This window comes from Carassius carassius, chromosome 10 (assembly GCF_963082965.1).
Source record: "Carassius carassius chromosome 10, fCarCar2.1, whole genome shotgun sequence".
NCBI classification, from domain to species: domain Eukaryota; kingdom Metazoa; phylum Chordata; class Actinopteri; order Cypriniformes; family Cyprinidae; genus Carassius; species Carassius carassius.
This window is the reverse complement of record NC_081764.1, coordinates 7,510,943-7,538,344: the sequence shown is the minus strand read 5'-3', so window position 1 is coordinate 7,538,344 and position 27,402 is coordinate 7,510,943. Positions and strand designations below refer to the sequence as shown.

Here is a 27,402-nt window from a genome sequence, read left to right as displayed (position 1 = left end):
CCCGGAGCAGTGGGCAGCCATTTATGCTGCGGCGCCCGGGGAGCAGTTGGGGGTTCGATGCCTTGCTCAAGGGCACCTAAGTCGTGGTATTGAAGGTGGAGAGAGAACTGTACATGCACTCCTCCCACCCACAATTCCTGCCGGCCTGGGACTCGAACTCACAACCTTTCGATTGGGAGTCCGACTCTCTAACCATTAGGCCACGACTTCCCCTTGAGTGCATCCGGAAGCTCTGCATGTGGGAACTGTTGATGCAAGCACTCTCCGTGGGCCTGTGTAGCTCTCTACAGCTTGGTTGCTTTACGCTTTTCACTCTAGTTGTCATGTGAATAAGTGCGAAAGCATCCATAACATGGGACATCACAAGTCTAGACAAGATGATTTGCTCTTTCTCTACTGAAGTAACAAATAAAGGTTTATTACAACTCTAAGATTGACAAATGAGGAGACAAAGATTAAACAGACAATCAGAGAGAGACAGAAAGGGAGGCATGGCACAAAAGAAACCTTACTTGCATGGTCATTGGAGAAGAGCCAAGCTCTAGAGAGAAAGAGATTCATTTCTCCTTTAGGGTTATTCATGTGCTCAAGTACCGGAATTGCACCACTTAAAAGGAAAAGAGATTGAGTATTCTATTAGTATGGCACACAGGGGGATCCTGTGCATGTAAGTGAACACATTGTCCTTGTTCTGTCAGTAGTAAACCCAGTGCGGGTCAGGACCGTTGGATGCAATGTGTCACACAGATTTCACCAGACAGCACCAAATCTCACCTTTAATGGCAAAGTAGGAAATATTTACAGGGTTACAATATGTTCTCCTATCCAGTTTTAATGTATACCTACATTACCGAAAAGTAGGGTTGATACCCAAGAACCAGTTCTTATTAACAATCAATTCTATTTATTAAAAAATTCTAAAGTGCACGTTCTGGAACATTGCACCAAAATACTTTTGCTGCTTCTCCACTGCACGGTATGGCTCAGTACGGTTCACTTTTGGGGTTTTTTCCCACTGGATACAGTACCTGGTACTTTTTGAAGTACCACCTCGGTTGAGGTTCCAAGTGAACCATATCATTACCAAAATGTGACGTATAAACCCTGCTGATCACGGATTGGCCGGAGAGAATCATCTTTACCTGCATTACAACTTTCACACAAACACAAAAGAACCACTAGATTTAAATCAGCACAATAAGCAAAGGATCAAACGCAACTGTTTTGAATGAGTTCACATTTTTTAACAATTGGAGGGCAATAACAGTTAAAACCCAAGGACCAGATATGATGAATTAAGTCCAGGAGTCAGAGATGCATTCAATTAAAGAAACATTTTCTGAAGAACATGGTTTGCAGTTTCATCAGCAGAAGTCAGCTTCAGTACTCTCGATGGAGTTTGTAGGCTGTTCTGCGTACAATTCAAAATCAACAACAATTATACCCTGGACAGAGGATACTAATTGCGTCAATGCAATTAACCCTAACCCTAAATCAACAAAATTCTGATTGGTTCCAAAACCTAGATAAACTCTCCAAAGATGTATATCTGATACGCTGGACATTGGCAGTTGAACGTTTGTCCTGGGTCTGTCTGAGCTTCTCCCTCTACAGACAGATACTAACACACATACTCAGAGAACTTATCAGAACTTCAAGGCTGCCTTGTCCTAGCTAGAATTTTATCAGTATGGTTCGTTACACACACACACACACACACTATAGAGTCATCATCTTAGAGAGTAGAAGTACAGCATAAAGCAGGATTCTTTAATATCTCATAAGCGCACATAAGGTTACACATTTCACTCTTGCCATAACTTGATTAATAGTCACACAAGAAATCATGTAACAATAATTAATATCAATATGAAGAATAGGGCAACTCGGCATCCACTTCTTCACAATCAAAAAGTTTTGTTGTCTGTTGAGGAAGTACAGACGTTCCTCTTGTTGATAGCAGAGGAGTGGATCCAGCGAGAGCTTGATGGGGTGACGCGGAAATAAAATGTTTTTTTTAGGAGTCGCGGCAGTAGAGGCGACGCATCTATAACAAAATGTGAATAATCCCGCCCACTCTAAAGCGATACTAAACTACAGTGGAACGCAAACAGAGCCAAGCCATACCGTACCACACTGAGCCATGGCGAGGTGAGTCGTACCATGCAGTGGAAAAGCTCTTTTTGTGTATTCACAATTGCCATTGTTCTGTGAATTTTCACAGGCAAAATTCTGGCATTTTATTAGGAATTCCCATGTTTGGGAATGTCACATGAGGGCAAAACATTTCCTCACAAAAATTTCACAACAAGTTCAAGAAATATGATCAAACAAACAAAAAATCTCCAGATATACGAAGGATGCAATACTACTCTATAAGTACTTAAGATTAACATGAGATTGGCATTAACAGATTGCCTTCTGTGTGAAAGCAAACACGTCCCGGGATTGATTCAGCGACCGACCCCATGTTGGGGACCTAGTAACATTTCCGGGTTCAGTCCCAGAACAAGCTCTGTGTAAACAAAAGCCAGAATCAATGCTGTAAAGGGTGTGTTGAAGTGATGACGCACGTTATCATGCGACTTTTTTACAGTGTGTTCTGAAGGCAGATCAACGTTCGGGACAAAAAAATGTGTGCAAACTGTAATGAAGCAGAGATCAGTTAGTTCCTCAATATCCACATTGAAGCTGAGATCGTTTGCCTGCTTAAGTCAAAATTAACGTGCCTAGCATTTTTGACTTGTACATTACATGTCATCCTGGTGTCATTACGAGACCTTTACGGGTTGTGTGTGAACGCATGCACATATTCTGGAAAATCACTGGCAATGTGAATGAACCAAAATCTAGTGACCCGGGAACAATTTCCCGGGACACATTACCCATGTATTTTCCGTAATTGCAGTGTGAAAGGGGCTTTAGTACCTTGTTCATTTACGAGCTGTTAAAAGTTTAATTTGAGCTGCAAGATCCTAGCAAAGCTAATTTTGTCACTCACTGTTATGAGCTTCCTCCTGACAATACTCGCAAACAACAGTTAAAAGATGAGATGAGATGAGGAGCTCACAGCAGAGTGTCAGAGCTGTTCGTAATTACTGTACACTGCAGAGGACGGAGGAAAAAAAGCCCCCTGAAACACGACCGCATTCATCCAGTTTTGTAAGCTGAATACATTTAAAAGGCACAAATGTCCCTTTAGCTGCAAGTGAAACCTATTAAAAACTTGGCTGGAAAACGCTCAAGACAACAAACGGTGTGAAGCACCAGTTTGGTTCCCAGGGGCTGGCATCATAATGGGAAATATAGGTACCTCTTTACCATGAAAAACGGCGATTCAAAAGAGTGTCACAATCAATGGTGGACCCCACAGGGGAGAGGCGGCTACACAAGCTATGGGCAATGAAGTGAGAATAAAAGATGGAGGGATGAAGGAGGAGGGTTTGATAGAGGTCGGACAAATGATTAGGCTCCCAAGGTGCTGCTGGAGAGCCCGGTTGGCCCCACTTGGAGGGAGCTACTTTAACAACGTCATCAATCCTTAACACACTGCAATAGGTAAAGAAAAAATACATAAATAAGAACTGTGAAGAGTAAGAGAGACCGAGCGATGGGGAGACGGACAGAAATAAAAAGCTCTAGTTACAGACAGAGACAGCGTCTGTCTCCAAGGTATCAGACAGACTCAGTCAGATGGCGCTTTTCCACTACACAGTACCAGCTCGCCTCGGCTCGGTTTGGTTTTCCACTGTGTAAAAGTTGTACCTGTACCGGCTTCCAGGTACTTTTTTTCGTACCACCTCCGGCGAGGTTCCAAGCGAGCTGAGGCGATACTATAATGTGACGTGAAAACACAGCAGACTGCTGATTGGTCAGAGAGAATCGTCACTATTCACTGCGTCATCATTACACGCGCCAGCAATAGTATCCAGATAGTATCCAGAATAACCCCGTCATTTTTAAAACAACGTTTGTCTTCTTGCTGTGAGAAACAGCCACATCCCAAGGATCAAAAACAACATGCACTCGATTTCCTCCATTGTCCTGTGTGTGTGGGTAGCGGGTGTGTGTCGCGTAGAAGATTACGTCACGGCAGTTTCCTGCAGCGTCGCTATGACAACCAGGTACTATTGTGGAGGTACTATCTGCAATGGAAAACGGAGCGAAAAGCGAGCCGAGCCGAGGCGAGTCGAGTCGAGCTGGTACTGGTAATGGAAAAGAGCCAAGAGAGTGAACAGAGGAGACAGCCAACAGGAACACATGGCCTAAAACAGCATTTTGTCCAAGCTGCTCCTCACTTGAACAGCTACTAGACTGTCAATGACAAAGTTAACGTGAAATGGTATTCACAGCGTATACTACTTCCCGACATATTTCTGAGCAGAAAGTTAATAGAGAGGGACAAAAATGTAAAGTGACACTACTTGAAATAAACAATTGGTACAGTTTTAGAAAGGCTCTTTTCTTAATGGCTTTGCATGATTAATGTGAAATTGTAACCTCATTCAAAGTTTTCGCAACCCAATCTCAAACTATCTTGCTATTTTACTATTTGACAATTTCATACAAATACTTACGATTTTAATAAATTATTTTATCCCTAAACATAAGCCTTTGGGAATAAGCAAACATGAAAACAAGAATCGAGACTGTAAATTCGCCAAACCGTAAAAAAAAAAAAAAGTTACCAACAGCTATTGCTTTATTTTAAGTGAGGTGTGTTTGCTGATTGCAGTCAGTTAAACGCGGTCTGTTTTCTGAAAGGGTGGTGGTGGAATCTTACAACCTTATCTCCTCAATTTCCACTTGAACATTACACAGTTGGCCATCTATCTGCCTGACAACTGCTTCCCTGCTTGTTATCTCGCCTCTCCGCAATACTGAACGGTTTTCATAAGACTCATCTATTCAGCACAGAACAATCAAATCAGTCAACAGCACTCAAAACTGATACAAGTGAGGCTGCAAATGTGGACTGGGATAACATATATGTGGACTGGGATAACTGCAAATGTGGACTGGGATAACATATAACAATCTAAAGCCAAAACAAAAACCCTCTAAACATTATAAAATAACTTCTTATTACAAATAAGGCTAAAAATGAGCATTTTTACCAGAACAAAATTGATCAGAACTAAAAATAATATAAAAAATAAAACAACAAAAAGGTCACCTAACAATACATGTCTTTAGTTATCGTGTTAGCAGAAAGGTAACAATTTTTTTTCTCAAGACAGGGCTGTAACTAACATTTCCTGTTGATAAACCCCCACCCCCACTTTTTCTGCTATCGTCAAACGACCACCTCCTACTCCTTGACTTCCAAGGAAATGACAATGTGCAACCCAAACATGCTAATCTCACACTCATCAGAGTGGAGGACTGACACGCGAGGGATCATGCTTCACCGCAACAGGATGCATGTAAATAACAGCAGCTTCTTACACTGCAGGAAACTCATTGCAAAAGATCAGTTCATACAGATAAAGAACCCCAAAATCTCTGTGCCACAGGAACGGAGACATTTGACTTGAATGGGTATTTCTTTAAAGACAACACTGTGGTATTTAAACAAAAATTGCTGATGTGCTGTTTTACTGAGGAAGCCTTTAAGTAGTGCAAAAGGGATGCACTATTTTTTTTAAATGTTGTTTTATACGCATTTTTAGACAGATAAAAGGTATACACTTTAAAAATAATTCTGTATATAATACAAATTATATATTGATATTATTTGCAACTGTTAAACACAAATAAAATGTTAGAAAAATTGTTTTATGCAAAAAAAGAGAAAAAGTTTAATATGAAACTACACAGAATGACAAATGTACAAGGAAAAAAAAAGTCATTTATTTTCAACAGCAGAGGCACTGTGAAATGAGCAATTATGACAATGGCACATATAAAACTTAAATTTTTCACAACATAAATCCATGAAAAAGCACAAATTCATTTTGACAGTTTCAAGGATACATCCGTTAGTCTTAGTGTGAAGGAATCGTAATGCCCAAGCAACAATGTTCCCACTAAGGTCCTTCTTTTCCCACTGTAAGAAGTAGATTTCCATCATCGTCACTGTCCAGTTCATCATTGCTTACGATACGCAGTGGATTCCTCTGAAGGCACGCATCAAGTAGCTCTCTACTGGCTGCTGCTTTCGTGTCGTCTCTTACGGTCTCAGCTGCACGCTGATGGTTATATTCTCCCTCGCTCTTTCTCTCTCCCTCTCCCTCCGTGTTACTGCTGCTAATAGAGCGTTTCTCCCGAGGCACATCCTCCCGAATCGTTAGCCCCGCCTCCAGCCTCTCTCCCAACTCCTCAATCAACTGTCTGGGCCCTCGCGACTCTCCACCACCACGCTGGAGCTCAACTACAGTTTCAAGAGTTCTGAGTCCCGTTTGGTTATTTTCCATCTTTTCTTCAGGTTGTGTTTCTTCAGGCTGCTCTTCCTCACTCTCTTCCTCATCCTCCGAGTCACTACCACTGCTTGAGTCCTCCTCCTCTTCTTCTTCTTCATCTGCTTCCTCCTTCATCGCAAGTTCAGCAGCTTGTTCGAGTATCTCCAGCTCCAGGTCTAGATGGTTCTTCTGCAGTTTGGCATTATGTAGGGATTCAGCCAGATCTAGCACATGCTTGGACCTGGTGGGAGAAAACAAAAAAAAACAACAACAATGTTCAGTTGAGCTTATTAAATAAAAAGATATTTGTGACTGGACTTCTGCATCTAAAAATTTGTAATATCTCGAAGTGGCTCATTGTCCATATATGCCAATATCACATACTCAATCTTGTGTTTTTCTATTTTTCACAAACCAAGATAACTAGCAGAATATCCCACATTCTTAGAAAAAAAATTGCACCTTTAGGGGTACAACAGCTTCTCACTGGGGCAGTACCCTCAAAGGGACAACTGTGGATCTTATTTACCCATGAAAGGTTCATAGTACTACTTTAAGGGAACATATTACTACTCTAAGGTACTAATATTCACTGTGTACCATAAGTATCATAAAACACCATAAACATGTTTAATGTGACTTGTGTGCTGTCAAGCCTTCTGAAGTCATAACTATTGTCAAAGGACTGAATTATATTCAAATAACTTCAAAACATTTATTATGCTTTCTGTCATTTTTAGAGCTCAATAGCTCACCATTTCCTTACATTGCATATTAAAGGAGCAGCATTGACATTCTGTTAAAGATCTACATTACCATTCAAAAGTTTGCGGTAAGTAAGAGATAGCATTCTATTGAAGAAAGAAAACCACATCTTTAAAATGCCATGAAGGTGACAGAATCTACATTTCTGGCTGAACAAATCCTTAGATTATTCATTTATAGGCAACATGTTTTTGTGACCCAAAATAGTAGGTTTGGCAGTTGAGTGAAATGTGAATATATTAGAATTCAGTTCACAATACAATTGTCTCCATGGCTACTGTAGGAAGAATTCGAGGACTTCAGCGCATGCTTATCAGCTAGTGGATAACTCCTTTTACAACAGACAATTTACGAGCACATATTTAGAGTGATATAAACATTAACCAGAGAGACTGAAACATATATGTACTTAGCCAGTAACTGTATCTATATGCAAAGTTTTAACAAGGGCACAGAAATGATCTGGAAAGTAGGGAATAATCATGGCTCATGATTATAAATTAGGTGATGTAACATTAGTTCAGTAGTAGTCACTGCAGAAAATTAGGTTAACATATGTTTTAACTATAAATAATTACTATATATATATGTGTGTGTGTGTTTGTGTTCATTTATATATAGTATTTTTTATTTTATGTTGATTACCGCCCACAACCGGTATTTTTTTTTTTTTTTTTACTAAGTTGGATTGATCTTGTGCTAATCATGGTCAAAATATATAATGCGTGCAATATTATGTCTGAACACTAAAATTAATACATCAGTCTAAGTTTCACTAATACTGCATGCCGTCACATAGTTCCCCTGGGGATAAGCAATATGGAAAACAACCTGACAAAGCATTCACCAGGAAAAAAATATTGCAACAATACACTCAATGCAAAGATTCCATTACTACAAAGGACCTCGAGGCATACATTATTCATGTAGCAAATGCGACCGGGTGCTGCCAAAACTCAAGTGGACACTATTCAGAGTTGCTCGCTGCTTAAATCCTTCATCACCATGGAGATTAGCGAGGGAACAGGGGGTCATGCTTCCTGACAGTTTGGAGGTCATGGTCATTCACAAAAAGGATAAAGCATGCAAGTCTGACCCGCCCCATCTCTATTGACGTGCATTGCCATACTCTGTGCTTCAATTAACCCACTGCTGAGAACCAAGATGCCTCGTTATCACCGTGCAGGCCTAATAATGTCCTGGACCGCCGGCGGACAGGGATTCCTAGCAGGAGAGCAGCACTACTGTCTCAGGAGGATACTGTGCACACAACGCTTTAGTCACAAGTATGCTTGGTGCCTTCAGAAAGTGCTTATCTGAGATAAAGAGGTGATCTTTGATATATTGAGGAAAAGTCATGGTTAGATGGAGACGCACAACCGGTTGGAAACTTTTCAGAGACTTTACAAGATAAAAGACTGTTCTTTTGAACTTTTTATTCATCAAAGAATCCTGAACAATCCTGTGCCATGGTTTCCACAAAAAATATTAAGCAGCACAACTGTTTTCTATATTGATAAGAAATGTTTCTTGAACAGCAAAACAGCATATTAGATGTCTGGATCATGTCTCCCTGAAGACTCTAGTAATGACTGATTTTCTCTATATTAACAAAATTCTGCTACTTCTACTCGGAAACAGAATCAGAATTATAAATAGAAAGTAGAATAGAATAGACAAAGAATGGAATAAGATATAGGGTACTATTAAGTAAATAAAAGTGTAGGGGAGAACATTTGACTGTTCATGAGGTAGATTGTCTAAGGGAAGAAACTTTTCTTATGCCTGGCATTCCTCGTCTTCGGTGCTCTGTAGCACAGGTCAGACAATAAATGTTCAAAAAGGAGATGGCTTGGATGTGAGGGATCCAGAGTAATTTTCAGAGCCCTTTTCCTCACTCTGGATATATACAGTTCTTATAGGGTGGGCAGGGGAGCACCAACAGTTATTGAAGTGCACAGGACAGACACAATGACAGCTGATTAGAACTGTGTGAGCAGCTCCTGTGGCAGGATGAACTTCCTCAGCTGGTGAAAGAAGTACAATCTCTGTTGGGCCTTTTTAACAAAGGAGTCAATGTGATTCAGCTCCAGGTTGTTAAGACTGCACCAGACAGCCAGCTGCTCAACCTCGCTTCTGGATGGGGCTGATGACTGTGTTGACTTGTGTTGTCTGCAAACTTCAGGAGTTTAACAGAGGGGTCAGTAGAGGTGCAGTCATTAGTGTAGAGCAGGGGTGTCAAACATATGGCCCGCAGAAGTGTCCAATCTGGCCTGCAGGATGATTTAAACAATAATCTAAAATAATAAAACAATTTTGAAAATTAAATAAAGCGTATTCGCTACAAGATTTCATTTTAAATTTAAAGCAGAACAAATTGCTCATTAATTTACGTTGATATTAGCCTCGGGAATTTGGACACATACAGTAACATGCGCATTTTAAAGCGGCGCCAGAATCTCGGGCAGCAGGAGGATATGATGATAGCAGTGTTGTAACTGATGCTTGTGTGCCAATTTTCTGGTGATTTTAAATATGTCCAAAAGAAGAAATTTGACCTGGAAGGGTTGACAGGCTATTTAAGGAGAAATGGAAAGAAAGGTTTTGTAATCTCAACTCCAACAGGTATGTTTAATCACAACTCGTGGCTGTGGTAAAGGTGTGCAATATTAAACCACTTGACAGCTTCGCATGGAGAAAGTAAATGAGCAAGAAGTGAAGTGAAGTGAAAGTGACATTCAGCCAAGTATGGTGACCCATACTCAGAATTTGTGCTCTGCATTTAACCCATCCGAAATGCACACACACAGAGCAGTGAACACACACACACACTGTGAGCACACACCCGGAGCAGTGGGCAGCCATTTATGCTGCGGCGCCCGGGGAGCAGTTGGGGGTTCGGTACCTTGCTCAAGGGCACCCAAGTCGTGGTATTGAAGGTGGAGAGAGAACTGTACATGCACTCCCCCCACCCACAATTCCTGCTGGCCTGCGAATCGAACTCACAACCTTTCGATTGGGAGTCCGACTCTCTAACCATTAGGCCACGACTTCCCACGATATTGGGAAGTGTGCGATATTTATCGTGTACTAATATCCTAACTGTTGTTTTAATGATGTGCAAGCTCACATTTTGTAATTTTGCAAAAAATAAACACAATGAGAGTTTTTTCAGTGCCGGATGAAGACTATCAGATTACAATATAATTTAAGATTTGAGGGCAAATATGCCCTGTAAGAAATTATATTTTTTATATTTATGTCATGAGTGTTAAGTAATGTCTAACTATAACAAGAGTGTTGCTTTCTCGAATGTCAGTGCAATCGCAAATTAATTGATTTTATACAACAGCTCAACAAACAAGATGTTATTAAGTGTGTTATATTAGTCACAATGCTGTCGATCTCTGTTTCGGCAAGAAAACGTTTTTAACAAAGCTGAAGTATGACCAATTGTGCATCTCTGAGCAGCACAGTGCTCAATGAGCGCATTTATTTCTTACCGAATGAATCTGTTTTTGAACAAATTATCTGAGTCAATGATTCAGTGGCCCATTCATAAAGAAAATCAATAGCTTCATTTCTAAACGAATCTTGAGTTTTGAATGAATGAGTCAATGGATCACTCATGACGACGGAAACTTGCTCCAACCTACTGGAGGCTTTAGTGTCATATTTATCCATGAATGGCTTAAACCAACCAAGGTGCGAAATATGGTAATTTTCACTATATATATATATATATATATATATATATATATATATATATATATATATATATATAAATTACATTTTGTGTCAATATTGTACACCCCTAAAATAACCTAGCATCATCTTTAAAAAACATTTTCCTAGATTTTTTTTGTTTGTATGGTTAATATTAATTTAATTGCGAGCAAACTAGGGTTTAACAAAAGGTAATTCGACTCACACAAGGTGACATTTTCTTGGATCTGGCCCTCAACCTTAAATGAGTTTGACAACCCTGGTGTAGAGGGAGAAGAGCAGTGGGGAGAGAACACATCCCTGGGGGGCACCAGTGCTGACGGTGCGGCTGTTTGACATGAATTTCAGAATCTGTCTGAAAGCTGGTGATCCATTGACAGATAGAGCTAGGAACAGAGTGCTAAGTTAGTTTGGTCTGGGGGAGTGCTAGGATGATTGTATTGAAAGCCAAACAACAAAAATAGGATCATCACATCATGCAGTCCCATGTTGACTGCATCATCCATGTACCCGTTTGCTCAGTAAGCAAACTGCAGGGGGTCCAGTGATGTCCTTCAGATAAGCCAGTCTCTCAAACGACTTCATGACCATAGATATCAGGGCAACAGGTCTGTAGTCATTAAGTCCTGTGATTTTGGGTTTCTTTGGAATGGGGATGATGATGGAGCATTTTGTAGCAGGCAGGGACTTTGCACAACTCCAGTGATCTGTTGAAGATCTGTGAAAAGATGGAGGCCAGAAAAGAAGCCACCTAGTCATTACAGGTTTTCAGACAGGCTGTTGAAAAACAATCTGGGCCTGGTGCTTTCCTTCTCCTCTGTTTCCTGAACATCTGACGCACATAATCTTCACAGATCTTAAGTGAAGGAGAGGTGGGGTGGGGGGTGGTTGATGGAGCTGTTCATTTCAAAAAATGAAAGTAAAAATCAATGTGATGATACTTATTATATACATATCAACCTCAATAATTATGCTATGTTTTATGTTAATATTAAATCATCTATAAATTGGCTAGACAAAATCAATGCTCTGTTAGAATAAATTTCAAATAACTTAGTTTGTGTGTTTTATTCATGTTAATTTGTTTCCCTCAAAATAAATAAATAAAACTAAAAATAAATAACTTATACAAAAAATGCTTCTTATTACCAACACATGCAACAACATCTGCAAGCACAGATATCGGAAAGCCACAGGTCACTATAGTGTCTCCAGAAGTACATAACTATAATATTATCAAATATCAGATAACAAATAAAAAGCATACATTTTTAGTGTTATTCTGGCCTGAACCCTGGGGTAATTTCTGTCCCCGGCCAAAGAAAGTTCTCCGAAAAGCACCATGTGGTCTCTGAAGAAGAAAGAAGGTCCATAAAACTATTAGGCACTTCCTGGAGTAATGTGATTGGTGGAAGTACCAAAGAAGTGGCAGCAGCGCTTCAAACACTTGCCATATTCGTTTTCTCCCTGTGGGAAGTCATTATTGAGCTAGTATTCTAGAGGATCGCTTGTTTTCTCTCTCCTCCTTCACTTCTGCGGTGAGAGAATGCACACTTGCGGTGCAAATAAAGGCCCCTTTTGGGGCAAAGGATAATGTTGTATACAATTCAGTCATTACGATGGCACTGTTGTGGTTTGCCTTAATTAACCGAGAAGGGGCGGCTTTCAAGGTTAAAGGAGGGTGGGGGGGACAAGCTTGCCACAACAATAACAAACTAGAGGCAGCCTGAGAAAATATTTCAGACCTTTATGTCTAGAGAGATGGGTTAAACCTGATTTACTCATCTACTTCAAACAAAGCTCTCGGGCTGTGTCCACATTAAGCTCTTAAGATATTCAAATCAAGGACACACAAGGATGAAATGTACCTATTGCTTTTCAGTTAGATAATTAGTCTATAATAATATATAAAATGTCACGTTAAAAGTAACTGAAGTTAAATTAATTATTCATTTTTTATCAAAGTGACTTATGGTGTTTTCTAGGTATACATTTTTGAAAACTGTGCCATTGATTCATTCAGCTTTTCACATATTACAAGACAGGATTCTGGGGAAACTGGAAATGGAGAGAGCACCGTCACTGCTCAGACAGACTGTACAAGTCGAAGTCTTCAAATGCTGCTTAACCACACACTGAGAAGGAATATGATCCACTTATCTGTGAGCTCTAAGACCAGGATCACTTTCCTCACACCAGCGGGACACTACAATCCTCCCTCCAGCTCTCTCTCTTTCTGTCTCTCTCTCTGTATCTCAAGCACTCACACAAGACTATGAGACTATGTCTGAGAGAAAGCCCTACAGAGAAAAGCCATGTATGCTTACAATGTAAAAGAAATGCTTGACATAATATTTTAAGCTTAAAGAAGTAAAAAAAAAAATGTAATAATAACAATAACAGTAATAATTATTATGGTAACTAAAAACTTGTGCATGATGCCAAGGCCCAAAATTGTCAGTCCAGTCCAATAATATTAATTTCTTTTCATAATCAACATGCAGTCTTCACTCTTTTCACTTTTCCCAAACAACACCAAAGCTGACAATTCAGAAGTAAACTTTTTTTAATCAGGTGGCAAGCTAGTGAAATGTCAGAGAACAAAACCAAAATGATTGCGATCAAACTCAAAATCATCCAAACTGAAGTGACCACAATCCTTAATAATCTAAACAATGCAATTAACACACACACACCAAACCTTAATATTTTAAGCCCAATTTCCCTAAATGCTAGAGGGGGATTTCACAATTGACTTAGCTACTGAAGCGAGAAGTGAAAACACAGTGTCCCTCACCTCTTTTACTCTGTCGTGATTTTACACTAATTGACAACAATAAAGTCCACTCTAGGGCAACTGACCACAAAGCTTTACAAAACCCCTGACCCATGTGGCCCCTGGAGGCCTCCTCACCCTCAAGCCAGGGGCACCACTTGGCTGAGCGTCAGTACTCTGACAATGTGTCGTTTTCAATGTTAGAGAAAGCAACTTACTCATCCTGTCAAAAGATAAATCTCTAAGCTCACCTTTAACAGGTTACCATGGTTGCCATTCAGAATCCGACTGACCCAATTAAGGAGTTTGAACACAAAGGGAAAAGGAAAGCAAGGCTCTGTCAGATAACAGTGCCATTGCACTTAGTGAAACACAGTAAGTTACACCTTATCTAACTGCTTTCTGAACTGGCTGAGGAGTCGACTCACTGGAGTGATTCTGAATGCTGGATAGGAGAGGGAAGAAAAGATAAGAAAATGCCAGTTGTCTCAGTAGTCTGGCACCGAATCTCAGACCTTGGCTTCAGTGGCACATATTGAAGCTATACTGAAATGTGTAACTGAAGTTCATCTGCACTGACCGTAATTGAATGCAGAGTTGCTATAAGGTGACTTTTGTAACAGCTGACAAAAGTTCACATTGTATGGAAGTTTTGCATGCTTAGCTAATGTTTGTAGGCAAAATGTTGTATCATTCCATACCAGATATTTTGTTAACACAAAACTGCTTTGTCTCCCCCGAGTCTGTTGTTTTAAACACACAAATTTCCGGATATTAACAAAATGAAGCCATTTTACTGGTCTGTTTTTATTTCCGTTAAATGTTCCTGTTTCCCAATCAGGGGTTCACTAGAAGTAAAATGAATTAAAATAATACTGCATTTTTTTAAAAAATACAGTTAAAATAGAACCTTTTATCATTATTTAATCATCCTCATGCAATTCCACGATATAACAAATTCAATAAAAACCTTAATTTTACATTGACCAGAACTGGTGTGTTTTATGGTGTTTTTCTCAAGTTTAAAGCTTGATAGTCTGTGATGACTATATTTCTGTCGGGACCATTACCATCAAAGATGATTGACAATTAACAGTTTCGATTTGCGGTATGGTTCTGTTCTGGGCAAAAACTCCCTGTCCGTCCATGGATAAGAGCAGCAATGACCCCTTATGGCTAACAGAACAGAACCAATCTAAAAGTAGAAGATATGTTTTTAAAGGACAAGTTAATGTAACAACCTAATTCAGGATCAAAGAGGAATATCGAATGCCAAGTCCTGACTGTGGATGAAATGAGGAGCTGGGAATGGTGGGGGGTAATTAGCTCCTACACAAAGCAATAAGCTGCTGTATAATACTGAAGGAACCTTATATGAGGAAGTAGGAAGTAGGCATCCTATTCCTATAGCTAGATGTGGATCAGCTGAAAGTCAGCTGATGCAAGATTGACTGATGTGACCTGTCAGAACAAACTATGCTTGATAATTGACACAGTATGGAAAAATGCATGTGAAGTTTATTTAAAAATTGTATTTTTGTGTTCCACAGAAAAACACAACAGCATGTAAGTTTGGAACACCAGGAGGATGAGTAATAGTAGGATATGGAACAAGTTCCTTAACACCATTCCGACCATTCTTAAAAGGTCTGAGTGATGGTGGCTACTTGTCGGACCATGGTAACATGTCAGTCAAACAGCCAGAAAGAGGAGTGTCCAACTCAATCCACTTTGTTTCATTGTTGATCAGGGTCCCATACAGAGATTTAAATCACACCTGAAGTCTTTAAGACAAAAATTTGAGCTTGACATTCGGCAGTCGGGAGGATTTCAAGAATGAGAATGCTGGTCGGATTGCATAGAGACACTATAAATCATGCCCACAGGGGCAGCATTTATTAATCCCAACATTCATCAAGAGCAGTGGATCGCATCTGACTGCTGATAAGAGATTAGAAGAGGAACTGCTGCCACAGACGAGCCTGGATAACATCTACAATCTAAAGATCTCACAAAGGCTACTTTCACACAGTCAGGGGTAAATTCACTAAATACATGCGTCACATTTCAGAACAGGTTAGAACAATAACAGAACAAAATGCAGAAGATTGGATCGCTGGAACGACAGAACAACATACGGAGGAAAGGATGGATGGAACAGAACAAAATACTGGATGGACGGATGGAACAATATACTGTATGGATGGATGGAATGACAGAACAATATATGGATGGATGGATAGAATAAAAGAACAATATACAGATGGATTGATATGACAATATGCCTAAAAATAGATAGACAGACAGACAGATTTTACCCAGCTCTGCTGTGAAATTAACAACAATTAAGCATTCTAAACAAAGACTAACAAGAGCATTCTGCCACTGTGTGAATGCAGCCAAAGATAACTTGCCCAGATATCTGGACTGAGGCATCCTTCTGGGAGGATTTTTTTGGAAGAGAATTGTTTAAATCATCTGACAGAGGATATGTCAGATGTTGAAAACGCTGTCATAACAAACCTGCCATGATAACAGGGAGTTGTCTACACAAACCAGAGCAGTGGGGATTTGATCAAACACTCCAACACTTAAAAGGAGGAGCAAGTCTCCTGCAGTCACTTCCCATGACAAGAGGGGCTTTGTCTGAACTCAAAGGAAAAGTTTGCAGCAGTGTTTCAAGACAACTAAAGACGCTCTAAAAAGATGCACACTGGAAATCAATTTTCAGTGTGATGTTGAGAGATGTCAAATGCCTCAAGGCAAGTATGACTAAGATACATCAGCGTCACTAGAGTGCTGTCGCAGATCCTGCAAGCTGTGCCTTTCAACTCTCTCCGGTCTGTTTTTCCTTTGTTCTGTTCAATAAAGTGCTGAAGAGGGAGAGGAACAGACGAACACAAGCATTTATTTGTGGGTCAATGCTACTGATGCCTCAGTTGATGTATTTAATGATCGATGGAGAACAAGGTGCACAGTCACCCTAAGGACACATTTTCCCCCAGTATTGAATATTTTATGTTCCTTTTATTTAAAGAAGAGAAAGAGGGAATAAAAATAGGATAGTGCTTTGTCTAATTTGCCCCTTTAACTCAGAGGCCCAGTAAGCATGATTAAGTTTTCCACCACACTGATGGTGAAACTGTGCAGCTCTCAGAGGACCGTGGAGTCTCTTTACCCACCTCCGTCTCTCTTCCTCATTTTCTCCCTTTGTCTCATTGAGAAAACAGGCACATTTAAACGCTGCCATTTTACACATCCATTATTAATTAGATGTCAAGGCTGCAGTCTTGCCATAAAATCTACACTTTGGCAAAACATAGGACGGAAAAATTTCAATGCAATCTCCTCAGGACATTTATTGCATCTGGGCATCGGGCCTACAACTTCAGATGCACATTTTTCAACTTGACTCTTTATAGACAAGCATACAACTTTAGCTGAATCCCAGCCTGGAAACAGAGTATATCTCATTACTGAATTATGCGGGGGCTGTAGTTTGTAGTGTTTACTAAAAATGAAATCATGATTGCAATACCATTCATCACTGCGGTTCTGTTTAACAAGCAGAGACTGAACTAAAACAAAACCAACAAAAATAAATAAATCAAATGGATAGTTTGGACTCTTCAGAATTGTTTAATATTGTCATAATATTGCTTATTGGTTTAGTCTCATTAAAACCTGACAAAACATGTCTGCAGCATATCTTATATATGGAGTGAAATGTGACCTGGACATGATTTTGTGAGATTTACCTGACAAGACCCCCAGCCCTGGTATAATCACTGTAACACCCGTCTCATGTGGGATACTGGTTTAGTGAACCTCTCAAAATAATGAAACCGGTATGATTACCAGACAATCAGATTTTGGAGCCAGTTAATTTCCTGTTGGCTGATTTAGGTGTCATTGTGCTGGACTGAACATACTTGACCCTCTGGATCCAGATGCAGTAGTCGGTGATGTAGAGGTCATTGAGGATATATGCCGGATCATTCTCTCTGAAGATCTTATGGATGGCCAGCAGACATTTCAGGACGCAGGCCTTCCCTGTGACAAAGAAAACAAGCAGTAAATCAGTCTAAACCAGAACGATGTGTTTATTCAGACTTAACTAAATAAGCATGATCCAAAATTGTGTACAAATATTTTCTTAATCAGCATCTTTGTCTTTTTTTAAGCATGAATCTAACAGAAGTTAGTTAGGGTTATGCTTAAACCAATGGGGTGACCCCAAAAAAAAATCGGATTTTTTTTTGTTTAGTTTTTTTGCAGTGAATGCAGCTTATTTAGTGATCAACCATGAAACTTTTGTTGACGTAAAAGGAAAAATCTGTGCTGAGCAGATGCTTTCTGAGATTGTATTTTCTACTCTGGCAGATACTTCCACAACACAAAATATACCCACAAACACCCAGACACCTTGAGGGCACCGTGCCACAGCGATTATATTTGTCGTCATAACACCTTTCTCCCAAATAAAGTGCAAAAATATCCCCTCAGCGCAAAGTAACGGGCTCAGTTGTGAAGCGAAAGAAGGGCCGTGAGGATTCTCGAGCCGCCCACAGAACAGCCTGGCAGCCAGTGGAGATATTCCAGCCACCTCAGAAAACAAACAGCGTACTCGCACCGAGGAAAGCCTTACACAAACATTTGGTTCCCATTTAAGCTGGAGCTCTTACCCGGAGAAGCCGTCTTGGCTTCCAGCTTCAGGACATACGAGAAAAACTCCAGGAACTTGAACCATACTCAGTCTTTCCCCATTCTTCCTCTCTCTCTCTCTTTCTCTGACTTTCATCCATCTATAAATGAAGGGTTTTCTGCTTTTCTTTACTGCTCACTGGGAGAGGGGAAGACAAGTAAACTTTGGATTCTTCTGAAGACCAGCTGTGGGACTGTGCTGTGCTGGGTTTAGATTGCATGTTGAGCCAGTTAATCATGTGCTGCAATCAGGCGTCTCAGGGGAAGAAGTTGAGGAGAGGAGAGCAAAGAAGAGAGAGAAGAGGAATGGGGTGATAAGGTGAGATTCGGGCCCTGGAAGTACAGATGGTAAAGGTCCATGTGGTACCAATATTTAAATCTCACAGCATTTTATTTCATTCGAATACACAGCTACTTTCTTTGTGGTTATTTTAATATAAAATATTACAGTATAATTGTGCTCATTTGTCACGAAAATCATGTCAAAATGCAAAACAAAATAAAAGGTCCATCAAAAAAAAAAAGTCTTCTTTGATTTAGGTGTAAAATAAGACCTGGATATGTTGTCAACAAGCTTGATGAGATTCAGCCTCAAACCACCAATTTATTTATCACACAAAATGACACTGACTGCTAGCTGTGTGAAAAACACTAACATGACTGAACAAAGCAGCAAACCTTGAGAAACAGCTGCAAAACTTACATTAAAGAACAGTGACATAAAAAATATGTTGTATCAAATAGCCTACATCTATCATTTTGAATCTAGAAATGTCCTTAAGGTTGATTACGTTGGCTTCGAGATGATGATTCCTGCTGAGCAAAACAATGAATCTCAATAAACTATGATGGAATTTGGCAAAAAAAAGAAAAAGAAAAAGTCAAGCTCTGAGGGATGTGAAAGGGTTTTTAAAATGCCATGAAAATAAACCTGCTTCCAAACCAAAAGATAAAAACAACTTCCAAAAACAAAAATGTATATGACATAAAGGTTACTGTTTAAAAATGAAATGGATCAAACTGATTGATTAAGCCGGTCAAAAGTGACAGTAAAGAAATTTCTAATGTTACAAACTATTTCTTTTTCAAATAATTCTGAACTTTAGAACTGTACATGTTGATGAAGGGGTATTTAAGCCAGCAATTAAGGCCTGTATAAATATAAGGCATTTAACACGGTGCTATGGAGAAAGTTACAACAAAAAGTTGTGAAACACTGCTTTAACTGGCAAGCAGATACCAGTGTGAAGAGCAAAACAAGTGAAAACTGAATCCAAGCTATGCAGTTAAATGAAATACAGGCAAGCCTCTGAACGTTCAGATTACATACGAGCATTTATATTTGCCCACAGTGCATATAGGACGTTACCCGCAGTCTCCATACTGAATCTCCTTGAGGGCCCGCTGGCTTTAGCAGGATCTCTCCAGACAAGCTGCCAGAGGGCTGTTCAAATATTTACCTCTGGATAGCATTTACCATCACGGCTTTCCTCATGCAGCATCATTAATGGGTTTGTTTTCTACTAACTACAACTGTTTGCTCGCACTGCAGGTTAAACAAAGTGCCTCAAATTAGAGTACACACACATCAGACACACACCTCCATTCATGTTCTGCCGACAAATTAATTACCCAGGACTCTCTGTGTGACAGGGCAGTCTGCTTTCTGCTTTTTCTGCTGGTTGCTGGCAGGTGTTATATACAGTCACATTTTCTCTGCACACTGTCCAACTTATGCAAGACAACTTACATGAAATGTGACTTTGGTAACTTTGTTGTAAGTTTTCATTTGTTAAATAGTCTCTGAGGCAAAAAAGTATCACATTTTGATGGCAGATTATAAAACCTATTAGAATTGTGCACAGAAGACCAGCAACATTTATTATGAAAATAAATATAGCTGATTTTGGTTTTAATCTGGTCTTTAGAGACAACCAAAAAGCTAAACTGACTCTACTTTCTTAATACACCCTTGGTCTTACTGTGAAAGATCCAGTGGTGGACCATTTTCCTATCTAAATTTTTTATTTTTTTTTGCCTACCTCTGAAAAGACTTCCTGCCTGATTTTACCACATCCCCTCGCTTTTCAACCACCTCTTATTAGGAAACAACTTTTCACGATTCAATCAGTTCTTGGAGGAATACTGAAATTTTTCACTGCCTTTATGGAATACATATTTTTTTTGCCAGTGCAGGAAGCTGCCAGAACCTGAAGTGAACCTGTGATTGGTGAGGTGTGATTCTTCTTATCTAATCTTGTTTTGTCGTACAGTCTCTCTTCTGACTTAACTTTGCAATCAACCATATCCTGCTAATCCTAAATCTTACAAGGCCTGAAATTACAGTTACTTATGAGTGCTAAAATCAACATGTGTTGGATAATCACACCATACTCGCCTGAAAACGTGTTTACACAGCGCTTCTGTCACTCCCACAGATGGCTTCTTTGATTTAAAGGTTGCTCCTCTCTCAGAGATATCAAAGGCAACTGTGTCTACTCTGCAGAACTGCTGATTTCTTCAGAAGTGAGGAGACATCCCTCTCGGATTCCCTCATTCTTAACCTCCCTCCCACTTACGCTGACAGAACAACAAGACTAAGACATGACCAATCTGTTGACTTTCCTGTCATGGAAAACGTCTTTTACCGAAGCACCCCGCTGTTCAGGGAGGGCTGGCGAGCGTTGTGTTAAATTTGGTCCCGAGTGAGCAGCTCTGTCTGCTGTGGGTAAATATAGGTTGCTGTCTGTCAAGCTTATTCTCATTAGTACCTTAAAGTCAACATGAGATGGCATTCGCAGCTCACACTACAGTAAAGTGACGTATTTCCAAGATTAACAAAGAAAGAAAAATCCATCAGAACTTGTCGTTTTACAGTAAAAATATATAAACACTCCTTAAATCAGATAAATACATAATGATATAAAATAATACAAATAAATTAAAATAACTTTTAAGCTTATTATGCTTATAACAAAAAGGTTTTATACATTTATATTAAAATGATATTTGAGATGTATTCTCTGATCATTTTACACATTTCTTGGAGAAGGGTTTTTTGACCAGGATGTGAAGGCTAAAGGTTAGGTTCATTCTCAAGAATATCTCAATGCATGCCAAAGTTAAAACCGATTTTTATCTTAAACGTAAAAAAATAAATAAAAAATAAAAATAAATATATATATATATATATATATATATATATATATATATATATATATATATATATATATATATATATATATATATCAGTAACAAAAAAAACATCAGTTTCAACAGTTTTTTTGGCTACTGCTTATTTAAATGTAAATAAGTGAGAAGATTAAAGTAAACAGGTCCATTCTGATTTCTTGCTGACTTTAAGTTTTGTTTCTCTGAAAATATCACATAGCTGACAAATAAACACTAATACAATAATTCTAAGAAAGCTTCCTTCCTTCTTTGAAGTTGAAAGAGATACGCTTGGTTTTACTGTGGTGGCAGCAGGGATTCTTGTAATGAGGTGGCAGCACTGCAGGGTTTATAGGGTGAGGAACAGGTCACACGTTTAGTCTTGACCCTCAGCCTGATCCCTTGGTGGCTTGGAAATGGCTAAAAGGTCTGGCTTTAACCGCGAAGTAAAGAAAGAGAGACAGAACTCACCGGACTGAAAAATGCAAGCAACGTCTTTCACAGCTCTTGTGATCAGAGAGAAGTGCCGGTAGAGTGGGTAGCACAAAGTCCTCCTGCCGAAAGACACCAGCACGTCTTGAACCGAGTGATATGTCTACAACACACACACACAGAAACACACATTTATATAACCGTGGTCTGTAAATTGCTCCAGATCTGTTCATGCATATAACATCAATCATTTTTTAACTCCACTGGTAATTACAGCAATTTGCTCTAATTATTCCCAATGACTTCTCATTTTATTAGCAGGGTAAATAGTAGGCCAACTTTTTAACACCTTGGCAAACGGCATGCTTAATTATAGACAAGTGTTAAATCACTTGCCTCTGAGTTCTTCATAGTCTAAGCATCCACAGCCAAGCGCTTTGGGGGGTAGGGAACCAGGTCTTTTTCTCTCTCTCTCTCCCTTTTCTCTTGGCATTTTCCAGCCTCCAACTCTCCCTCCCCATTGCTATTCTCTGAGCAGCTTATTAAGAATGTACCGGAGTCAGTCTAGCATGTCATCATAGCTCATGCACTCCCCCAGGCTATTAAACACTGGAGTAAATAAGCCTGCTGAGAGGGGCGGCTCACCGAGCACTGCCGACCGGGAGTTTACAGTGGTTAGGCAAAACAGAGGGTGGGAGAGGAAGAGAAATAATGGGGATTGAGAGAGAAAGAGAGTAGGAGACAATGATAGGGTGTTGAGGAGAAAATACATTAGCATGTCCTTAAGGAAATACCAGTGCTTGTGAGATAGCTAAAGAATAGTTGAGGTTTTAGGACTCTTCAGTTTCAGCAGGTCTTCATTCTGCATAAATGAAAGCAGTGTTTTGTGTTCTATTGGCCACGGAAAAGAATCGTCACACAACGCAACAATCTTTGCAGAATGGTGGCGGCTTTATATGGTAAAAAAAAAAAAGACCACAAGTTAGTATGCAAATAATTTGCAAGAACAAAAAAAAAATTCAGAACTCAGTGACTTGTGGATCAACAAATTCAAAGAAAAAAAAAAAAAAACACATAAAAGAACAACGTATGCTTTTGACAAGAGAGGTTGAGAACAAACTCCTAACATTAGTTTGAGGAATATCAACGCTGCTTTGCAAGCACTTAAAAAAAAAACTGAAAGAGACAGGGGCAAAGAGTTTGTGATGCGTGTGTGTGTGTGAGAGAGAAAGCAGGCAGTTGTAGGATGTCATTACTACCCTTCCATTATCAGTACTGCAGTGGAGTGCTGGCTCTCAGTGCTCTGAGCTGGGAGAGGTGTCGGGTTACTCGTCCTCATTGTCACACTCACAGAGGAAATGTGGGGGATTAGGAACTGCTGCCGCCCCAGGAGTCAGGATACACGTACACACACATGCACCAAGTTTGGAGTGCTCACTCTAACCAGACGCAAGCACTTTAAGGTTGAATTTGTCCCTCGCTTTGGCATCAACTTTGGCACAGGTGCATTATGCTGATGATGAAATGTAAATGCCTGTCTGTGACATTTCACTATCCACGCATGCAAGTTTAAGAAAACTACTGATAAGCACGAGTAATCGAGAACTCAGGAGAGACAAAGATTATTCAAGAAACCATGTTACAGGATGGTTTTTCCAACTTTAAAACAATTTTTTTATATTGTGACTTGTTACGGTGACATTCTGGGCAGTATCTTGTAACCTGATTTACAGGATAAGAATGTTCATATCAGTAAAACTCCACCTAGCTGTATATTATACATCAGATGTCTTGTGATTGGTTGTTTTTTGTTAAGTTGTACAGCATGTTCATGTTGTTGGAAGCTTGTTGTGTTGCATCTTGTTAGGACAAATGTTAAGAACAGAATAACTTTAGTTTTAGTTGTTAAACTTTCAGATAGACAGTGGTATAATCTACTAATCTGCTTGTATATCAATGTCAGCAGTGGCTTTAAAAGCGAGATTCCATCAGAGGAAGAAAAATCACTTGTCTTAATGTAATGTGACCAGAACATCCTTTATTGTAGGATTTGTTCAGGCAGGCAGCGGAACTTGGGATGTTAAGCACAAGTAACGTCATTGAGTCTACAATACATTTTGGAGCTGCATCTGAAAACACTCCCTTTCTTGTTCCTTACATAACAAACCAGTGATATTTTAGTATTATTTATATTATAATAATTTTAAAACAATATTATGAATATTTTCAATTATTTATTTTTATATTTTCAGTTTTTTTCTCTTACGAGAGCTCTCTCGTACTGCGTCTTAGCTAAGACGCTACGGGAAAAGTCTCTTTTCACGAAATACTGAAGCAAAAAATTATCCTTAATTTTGTATTTTTGTAAAGCGCATTTGCAGCAGTACACAGCCATAGGCGAGACGGCTCGCTCGCTCACTGGCTTGTTCTGCGGCAACTGCACAGCCTATCGAGCGCAGGCTGATGCAACATCAGACCAATAAGGGCGCTTCGCGCCCTTCTTGCCACTTCCCGCCGAAACGGGTGTGGCCCAACCTATAAAAGGAGCTCGAAAAGGCTGACTCACCTGATTTTTCATCTCTTCAGCGAAGCTCACGCATCGCTGGATCACGAGGAAGCAAGCGCCGTCTGGAAGAGCATATCAGCAGGACGAGCCATCCTGAAGCCGCTGGCACCGCCGCCTTCCACTGCCGTTCCTGCTGCGCTATCCGGCGCCCATATCCTTTATAATCCTTGTTCTGTTATACTCTGTGTGTGTGTTCGCCCTGCGACGCACATTCACAAAAGAGCTGCGTCTTTTTAAAGATGCCTTCGTGCGGCTCGTGCAGAACCCCGCTCAGCGAAGGAGATCGTCATGTCATCTGCGTCTCCTGTCTGGGTGAAGACCATGCAGCGCTCGCGCTCGCTGATGGCGGATGTCCTCATTGCGAGCTGATGCCTATGGTGACTCTGAGGACTCGCCTGGCATCCTTCTCGAAGCCTGCATCATCCGCTGCGCCGCAGCGCCGTAAGAAGCGCCGCTCGCAGCGCCTACCAGAACCGCCTCCAGCTCGGCCGAGCTCGCCGGTTCCCTCCGCTTCGCCGGTCTCCCCTGCATCGCTTCCCGATGCTCAGTGTCCGCTGCTTGCCGACGCGTCATCGGAGGAAGTGGATCTCAGGCCCGCGTCGGAGGAAGAAGACACGTGCTCTCTGCTTGCTTCGGGCAGTGAGGGTTGGACGAGCTCCGTGGATCTCGCGCCAGCTGCTCAGAGGCCCAGCAGACGGGGGGATATCGATAAGGAGCTGATGCGTGTACTCTCGTTGGCCGCGGCGAGCCTCGGCCTCGAGTGGTCTGCACCAGCGCCCCCTTCACGTTCCCGGCTGGATGGTAGCTATCTTCCGGATGAGCGCTCTTCCTCAAGCTCAAAACACGCCCCTTTTCTTCCTGAGCTTCACGAAGAAGTGGCGAAGGCTTGGGACGCTCCATTCTCGGCGAGAATCCGCTCATCTGTTTCGCCAGCACTCTCCACACTGGACGGTGCTAAGAACAGAGGCTACCTGTCACTTCCGCCGGTGGAACAGGCTATAGCAGCGCACCTTTGCCCGCCCTCTGCTGGACGGCGGACTAAGGCGGCGTTGCCATCCAAAGCCTGCCGCATGACGTCATCGCTGCTCACACGGATATTCTCTGCTGCTGGGCAGGCTGCGTCTGCGTTACACACCATGGCGACGCTACAGATTTTCCAGGGCAAAACTTCTCCGCAAGCTGGATGAGATGGGACCTGAAGCGATCTGTCTCGCGGATCTGAGGAGTGCTTCGGATCTCTCCCTCCGAGCTGCTAAGTCCGCTGCACAGGCCATGGGACGGGTTATGGCTTCCGCTACGGTGGCTGAGAGGCATTTGTGGCTGACGCTTTCTGACATCAAGGAGTCTGAGCGCGCTGCGTTTCTTGATGCTCCGCTAACTGCTGCCGGCCTCTTTGGATCTTCCGTCAACGAGTTTGTGGAGAGATTCGCCGAGGACCAGAAAGCTTCACAGGCGTTCAAGCACTTCTTGCCGAAGCGCTCCAGTTCTGCAGCTAGCCGCTCTAGACCGGCCCCACAGAGCTCTCAGTCACGCCCACCGCCTCCTGCTGCGCCATCACGACAGCGTCAGCAACGCAGCTCGGGACCCCGTTCTCGCTCTTCGAGCCGTCGCCCCGCGCCGCGGGAGCCGCGGCAGAGGATTGCGGTGAAGCCAGAAGCCCCGAAAGCATCCTAGCACGGCTGGGAAAGCGCCGGTGTTCGAGTTCCGCTGCGGCCGAGCTCTCACCCAAGCGCGCCGCTGTTGCAGTTCCAAGAGTTGCGACTGCCTCAGTGTCTTCTGCAATGCGCAAGCCTGCACGAGTGCCCGCTTGCCTGCACACAAAAGCCGTTATCACGGCTACCCAGATGTTTCACAAAAACAGCGTTTTTTCTGGTGTCCCGGCCACGGCCGATGGTGCTATAAATGTTGTGACGATGCCCACTCCTCAGTGCCCATCTCCACATGTAAGCACAGCCCTACACACAGGGCCTGCGCTCATAATGTCGACTCAAGTCGGTCGCGCACACTACATAGTAAACGTGCCCACCCCTCAGTGCCCACAATTACTATGTCACACGCGTCATGCGGTTTCTGTAAAAACGAAACCCGTGCACGCTCGTCCGGCCACGGCCGATGGTGCTTTAAATGCAGTGACGATGCCCACTACCCAGTGCCCATCCCCGCATGTAAGCACAGCCCTGCACACAGGGCTGGCGCACATAAGATCGACACAGATCGGTCGAGCGCGCCGCATAGTAAACGTGCCCACTTCCCAGTGCCCACATACACTATGTCACTTACGGCGCGGGGCTTCTGTAAAAACGAGACCCGTGCACGTACATTCTGCACAGGCAGACGGCGAGTTGGAAGTGGTAAAAGTGCACACATGCAGCCCACGGTTACTCGCAGATATATTGAGTCCCACGGGACCCGCTCAGCCTCCCTCCAGTCGGTTAAGCGCCGGAACGGGGTCGAGGATGAGCGATCTGCCCGCTGTGATCAGCGCGCTCCCCGCCTCAGATGCGCAGCACACTCGAGCGCCGCCGTTGCCCAGTCAACAGAGCGCGTGTCACATCCAGCCCTTAGCCATTCATGCAGATGCATGGTCAGCGCTTCCAGGGGTTTCGGATTGGGTGCTAGGCATTATAAAGAGAGGCTACTCGCTACAGTTTTCTCGACGCCCACCGCGCTTCTCAGCGCGCGTCGAAACTACGGTCAAAACAGAAGTAGCACACATAATTCGGGCCGAAATATCGAAACTGTTGAGCAAAGGGGCTGTAGAGCCTGTGTCTCAAGCTCAAAGCGAGGGGGGGGCTGTACAGCAGATACTTTCTGGTGCCCAAGAGAGACGGGGGTCTCAGGCTCATACTGGATCTAAGGCA

At 41.6% G+C, this 27,402-nt stretch overlaps 1 protein-coding gene across 1 annotated transcript in view; it reads right to left on the bottom strand.

Moving 5' to 3' along the window:
- Positions 1–5,834: 5,834 nt before the first annotated feature.
- The window catches only part of shq1 (SHQ1, H/ACA ribonucleoprotein assembly factor), a 39,335-nt gene continuing 17,767 nt past the window's right edge, over positions 5,835–27,402 (bottom strand). Inside the window, exons 10-12 of the mRNA XM_059559918.1 lie at positions 22,015–22,138; positions 17,601–17,721; positions 5,835–6,642 (exon numbers count right to left, since the gene is read on the bottom strand). Coding sequence (XP_059415901.1) covers positions 6,030–6,642; positions 17,601–17,721; positions 22,015–22,138 — 858 coding nt within the window. The 3' untranslated portion in view covers positions 5,835–6,029. The remainder of the gene's footprint in view (positions 6,643–17,600; positions 17,722–22,014; positions 22,139–27,402) is intronic.